At 45.8% G+C, this 6,000-nt stretch overlaps 1 protein-coding gene across 1 annotated transcript in view; it reads right to left on the bottom strand.

Moving 5' to 3' along the window:
* Window positions 1–3,454: 3,454 nt before the first annotated feature.
* LHFPL6 (LHFPL tetraspan subfamily member 6) overlaps window positions 3,455–6,000 on the bottom strand; it is a 34,641-nt gene continuing 32,095 nt past the window's right edge. Inside the window, exon 3 of the mRNA XM_081855753.1 lies at window positions 3,455–5,280. Coding sequence (XP_081711879.1) covers window positions 5,162–5,280 — 119 coding nt within the window. The 3' untranslated portion in view covers window positions 3,455–5,161. The remainder of the gene's footprint in view (window positions 5,281–6,000) is intronic.

Here is a 6,000-nt window from a genome sequence, read left to right as displayed (position 1 = left end):
TTTGCAGAATCTAAAAATACCTTTCTTCCATTTCCCTGGAATTGTTTTTTATTATTTGTAAAGCACCCAGTTCAGACTGGTGCTGTAAACATTTGAAGAGGTCCCTCTGCATTTTAAGAGCTGCTTCATCCTCTATTCAAAGTCTTTGGTGTCCCACCTAAAGGCTATTCCTCAAAAGGTTATGTGAATGCATATATCAACTGGAGAACAGAGATTTGACTGCACCACCTTGTTTCCTCCCCCCCCCCCTTTTCTGCCTTAGGCCCACTTCAATTATATGGCAGAAAAAGTGGGATTGGTAGCAAATGTGTACATGGAACTTCAGTTTAACCTCTGCATAGGTTGCCTGAGCCTGTGGACTGCCCTCAACCCTATTGGCTAATGTTGCCCCACTTTTGAGATCCTACATTTAACAGAGCAAGTTGGACTTACCGTGAAGTGTTCTTCTGGTTAGCGGAGAGTGGTGCATGCAGGAAAAAGTTAACTCCGCCTGGAGGTAGAGTTAGCACCGATTGACATGATTTGGTTGTGCTGAGCATCAGGAAGGAGAACTAATGTCCTTGCAACCGATCCAACACACAGTATTAACAATACTGAGAACAGTTCTGTTACAGTAGGACTGAACTGGCCCCAGACATTGAGGAACTTAACGTAACAGAGAGAATGAGGGAGGTCTCTGGGAGTTCCTGTTCTAGGCTGATCAGAGGAACAAGAGCCAAGGAGCTTTAAGGTCTGATCTGGGTGGAGCTGCTTGCTACACTACCCCGTTCATCCTGAGTGGGTACCGACTTAGGCTACTCCATCCGAAGGCTGCATTGGCAGAGGCATATTTGTTCATCTTTAGTGTCAATGTGGAAGGGAATCCTTCTCTAGGGATGCACTTCTGTGGACCGCAGTATAGTGGCTGCCCCTTGATGGAGTGGGCAGCGATACTCCTTGGGGGAACTCTAGCTTTGCCTCTATAAGCTCTTGACTGCAGATTCCCATAGATAGTGGCTCTGGCCACTTGCTGGCTACATGCATCTGGTTAAGTAAGCAGGTCAGGTCCTGCTTACTTGCCACTTCTTTCCCTTGAAGTGTCTGGGACGAGGGCAGAAACTCGGGAACAACTATGTCCTGGGAACGGTGGAAGGAGGAGAGAAAGCTGGGGTCAGGTCATTTTATCTGTCTGAAAGATGCAGCATTCCTCATTGAGACCATATAACACCGGTCTTGAAAGACCTACACTGGCTCCAAGTACGTTTCCGAGCACAATTCAAAGTGTTGGTGCTGACCTTTAAAGCCCTAAACAGCTTCGGTCCAATAGACCTGAAGGAGCGTCTCCACCTCCACCTTCACCTTCTGGCGGTTCCCTCGCTGCGAGAAGCCGTTACAGGGAACCAGGCAGAGGGCCTTCTCAGTAGTGGAGCCCGCCCTGCGGAACGCCCTCCCACCAGATGTCAAAGAGAAAAATAACTACCAAACTTTTAGAAGACAGCCCTGTTTAGGGAAGCTTTTAATGTTTAATAGGTTATGGTATTTTAGTGTTTTGTTGGAAGCTGCCCAGAGTGGCTGGGGGGACCCAGCCAGATGGGTGGGGTACAAATAATAAATTATTATTATTATTATTATTATTATTATTATTATTAATGGAGAGACCCCCTGGCTCAAGGTTGACGTCACCATTGACAGGAATACAGTGGTACCACGGGTTAAGAACTTAATTTGTTCTGGAGGTCCGTCTTAACCTGAAACTGTTCTTAACCACTTTAGCTAATGGGGCCTCCCGATGCCACCGTCACACAATTTCTGTTCTCATCCTGTTCGCACCCGAGGTACTATTTCTGGGTTAGTGGAGTCTGTAACCTGAAGCGTTTGTAACCCGAGGTACTACTGCACAAGTCTTGAAGGAGAGGTCCTTGAGCAGGATGCATCCTCTCCTTTGCTGTCAGGCTTTCAGGCAGCCGCAGATCAGCATGAAGATGGCAAACCTCTCATGTATGGGGCCTTGTGGGAGTTCTTGGAACATGTCACTTTTCCAGAAAATGAATGTTATTCAATGTCATTCCTACCCCATTTGGTTTGGCAGCCTTTGCAAATGGATATCCTACTTTCAAGGTACAGGCTGACATTTACACTCATCCTGTAAAGCCACAGCTATGAAAGATAGATGAAGAGGAGTATATAAATTTAGTAAGTAATAATAAAAAATAAAGGAGGGAGGGAAACTCAACCAGACGGCTGAAGTATCATAGAGAAGACATTTATTTACAGATTCTAAAATACAAACGATATCGTACATTTCATATTATATTACAAAGATGAATATTAAAATAAACAATACAGCACAATACGTCAATAAGTACCTAGCTATTAGTAACAAAAGTTGGAAGATGTTTGTCATAATATTCTACTGTGCCACACCCACAATTCTCACTGGACAGAACTGTCTCTTTCCTGCCCTTCATAGAACGTCCCTATCTAAAAGGCTACATACGCTGAGTAAAATATTGCATTTTGGTAAGAAACTTGGAAAAACATTGAGGTTAATAAAATGTATATAGGTGTGGAAAGGCCATTAATAAAACATGAGAACACGTGTACACAGATTATATAAAATACTGGGAAAAATGGCCCTTTAGTCCATTAGGGTTTTTGTTTTCGTTTAAAACGTGGTATAATACTGAAATTTGTATGATCTAGAGCAGAGCAAAACAAAAGAGAAGTGCAAGGATTATTAGTCGCAATTGCTCTGCTCCACAGCGATTTTCTGCGAGTGGCTCATCGCCCAAAGCAGTAATGAAAGAAGTGGTCTCGAAACAAAACTATCCAAGTAAACAAAGAAGGACTTGTCCTCTGTTGCTATTTCTTGGTCTTGTGCGACATCGAGCCGCACTCTCTGTGCCAAGGAGAATGAAGACCTTGCAGCAGCGATGCCCGCATCTCCCTTTCACATGAAAACTACCAGAGCGGAAGCAAGTCGCTTGCATTTCCTTTGTTGCTACTTTTGATGAACATCTGAAGCTGTGCAGCGAAAGAAGGAAACAAGAAGCAGGAGAGGACATGCTGGTCTTTGTTGCTTCTCTGTGGAGTGAATGCAATGAATCAAGAAGACGAGAGCGTAAAAAAGCATGCCTGAAGAGGAAGTGTATATAAATGGGGTCTGTGGGTGCTGTGCTTTGAGGTATGTGTGCATGAATTAACATGGAGGAAGAGGGAGCTGAACAGGCAATCTGTGAGCATTTCCATCTGTGAATGAAGAGAAACCTATGTTGCATAGGTGTGATACCGTGTGAGAAGAAGGTGCACGCCAAATGTACACTTTACAAAATGTTTGCAATAGAGTAACGCCCCTTTTTTGCATCGTGGAATTGTGATGGTGGGATGGAACTATGCTCAATTCTCCCCACCGGCGTGCCAAAAAAGACTCTACTCACGACCATAATCCGTTCCTGAGCATAGCTCAGGATGGTGGGATGGAACTATGCTCAATTCTCCCCACCGGCGTGCCAAAAAAGACTCTACTCACGACCATAATCCGTTCCTGAGCATAGCTGTCAACTTACAGATTTGAAAATAAGGGACCAGCAGTCTCGAAAATAAGGGATCAGCAGCCAAAATAAGGGATTTTCAGGGCACAGGTATGTTCAACTTCTGAGCCCCTCCGAGCCAAAGGCAGAAAGCCCAGCCAGCAGCCAAGTGAAGCCTCAAGCGGTGGTTCCCACAGCGCAGCAACCCGACAAAGGGGATGCAGCAAGGAAAACCACCATCACCTCTCCGCTGGGAAGCGCTGAAGCCCAGGCAACGTGGACGATTTGATTGGCACAAGGCATGCAAGCTCCACCCCCCCATTCTTAGACTCCTTATTGCGTGAGCAACGCAGCCAAGCAACACAGTTGGAGCCTCCCTCCTCCCTGGCCGGGAAACCTGGGAAATTTAAGGGACATCATCAATAAGGAACAGCAGCGGGATAAGGGAGTTTCCCGTCAAATAAGGGACGGTTGACAGCTATGTTCCTGAGGCCCGTCTGGAAGTTGAAACGGGTCGCTGGGAGAGGCGCCGTTGTGCACGGGTGGCGATTGCCCGCTTCTGCGCATGCGCAAACGGCAGCAAACCTGCCGGTTAGTTCCGGATTTGCCGCGGACGTTGCACAAAATGGACATGAGCAGAGGCGGATGTAAGAAGAGGTTTGACTGTACACACAAATACCTGTAAAAACATATGCAATGTGTACTTTGGCCATATTTCTGCAGGTTATGTGAAAGTAAAGGAGCGAGTTAGCATGTGCATTTGTGAAAGGAGAGAAATGACTTGATGCTTTTTTTTTTTTTTTAATAACGAAGAAAACCCCTTGGCTGCTTTGCCTGAGTATCAGAGCCTTCCGCAGTGAGCTGCTACTACAAACTGCTTAATGGTACGCAGACAGGCAAATGAGTCCAATTGGCTGGAGTCTGGTACATTGTGAAAAAAAATCTCCACATAATCTGCAGTTAGGTGCCGTGTGAAGGAAAAAGTGTCTGTGCAAAAGTAGGCAGATGTGCTTTACAGGAGTCACGTAACAAGTTTCATAGTTAAAGTTCACAAAATTAAAACTCTGCATCAGATTGGCTAATACTTTTAAGGCCTCAAAATAGATGCCATCCACACACACACAAGGCAGGTGCTGTAGCTGTGAGCCGACGTGGCTGATCACGTCAGAGAAATCTGGTTACTCACACCGTGAGAGTAACAAAACCGTGAAGAAATGCCCCCTTTATGTCCAATCCCCTGTCATGTTAAATAATATTTTATAAGGCTACATCCTTGTCTTCCAGCATGTAGTTTTTTTCAACCCTTTCAACTGAAGCACTGCTTAAAAACCCTTAATTTCCTCCTCCCTACACACAAGAAAGTGAATGCTTCCTGCATTTTCTACTACACCACAATAGGCTAGGAATAAAGTGGTTAAGAGCATAAGCTCTATGAAATTCCTGGTTTATACCCCTAAGTTACAGAGAACTCCACTGTTCATTCAGTGTCAAACGTCACTGACTCTTGTTCATACTGATCTGGCTACAGTGCAGAACAGATTGCACCTTTCCAAGAAAGGCTTGCATGCACATTTATTTTCCTCTCTCTCTCCCCCCCACCCCCCCACTCCAAATCCCTCAACTGGTTCTCTTTGTGCTGCGTCTTTCTGGTCTCAGTAAGGGTACTGTTTCTGCTTCTTGCCAGAGAAGCAGGCTAGCCAAGTGCAGATCAACATTGCAGCAGCAGCTCCTCCTCCAGTACAATAGTAAGCCCAGCCAATTTCACAGGTGCCTACAGGTAAACAAAAGACAAAGGACAATATTAGATGGGTTCCACCATTATTATTTTTCTCCCCCCCCCCCCTTTAAATTAAAAATGCAAACTGCAATTAATTCAAGGAAACCCTGCAAAGAACAAATAAAGAGGTGCATTTTTGTTACGAGGCATGTCATTATTTTGGGTGCGCGAATATTAAAACGGGACTTTTCTATCCCAATAACGTCAAGATGGAGAACTATGCGTAACTTCCCATTTCAGTGTGGGGGACTTGGGTGCCTCGCTTGGGCTGCAATGTCTGCATTGTGTACAAGCTGGTGTCTTGTCACTAGGGATGACCCAAAAGCTTGAATCGCCAGATGATGAATGCTAGTTTTAGGGAAAAGACGCTATGTATTCCTTAGAAATAGGGATGCGGGTGGCACTGTGGGTTAAACCACAAAGCTTAGGACTTGCCGATCAGAAGGTTGACGATTCGAATCCCCGCGACGGGGTGAGCTCCTATTGTTCGGTCCCTGCTCCTGCCAACCTAGCAGTTCGAAAGCACGTCAAAGTGCAAGTAGATTAATAGGTACCGCTCCGGCGGGAAGGTAAACGGCGTTTCTGTGCACTGCTCTGGTTCGCCAGAAGCGGCTTAGTCATGCTGGCCACATGACCCGGAAGCTGTACGCCGGCTCCCTCGGCCAATAAAGCAAGATGAGCGCCGCAACCCCAGAGTCGTCCGTGACTGGACCT

This window comes from Podarcis erhardii, assembly GCF_964252035.2.
Source record: "Podarcis erhardii genome assembly, chromosome: 3".
NCBI lineage: Eukaryota > Metazoa > Chordata > Lepidosauria > Squamata > Lacertidae > Podarcis > Podarcis erhardii.
This window is presented reverse-complemented; position numbering and strand designations above follow the sequence as displayed.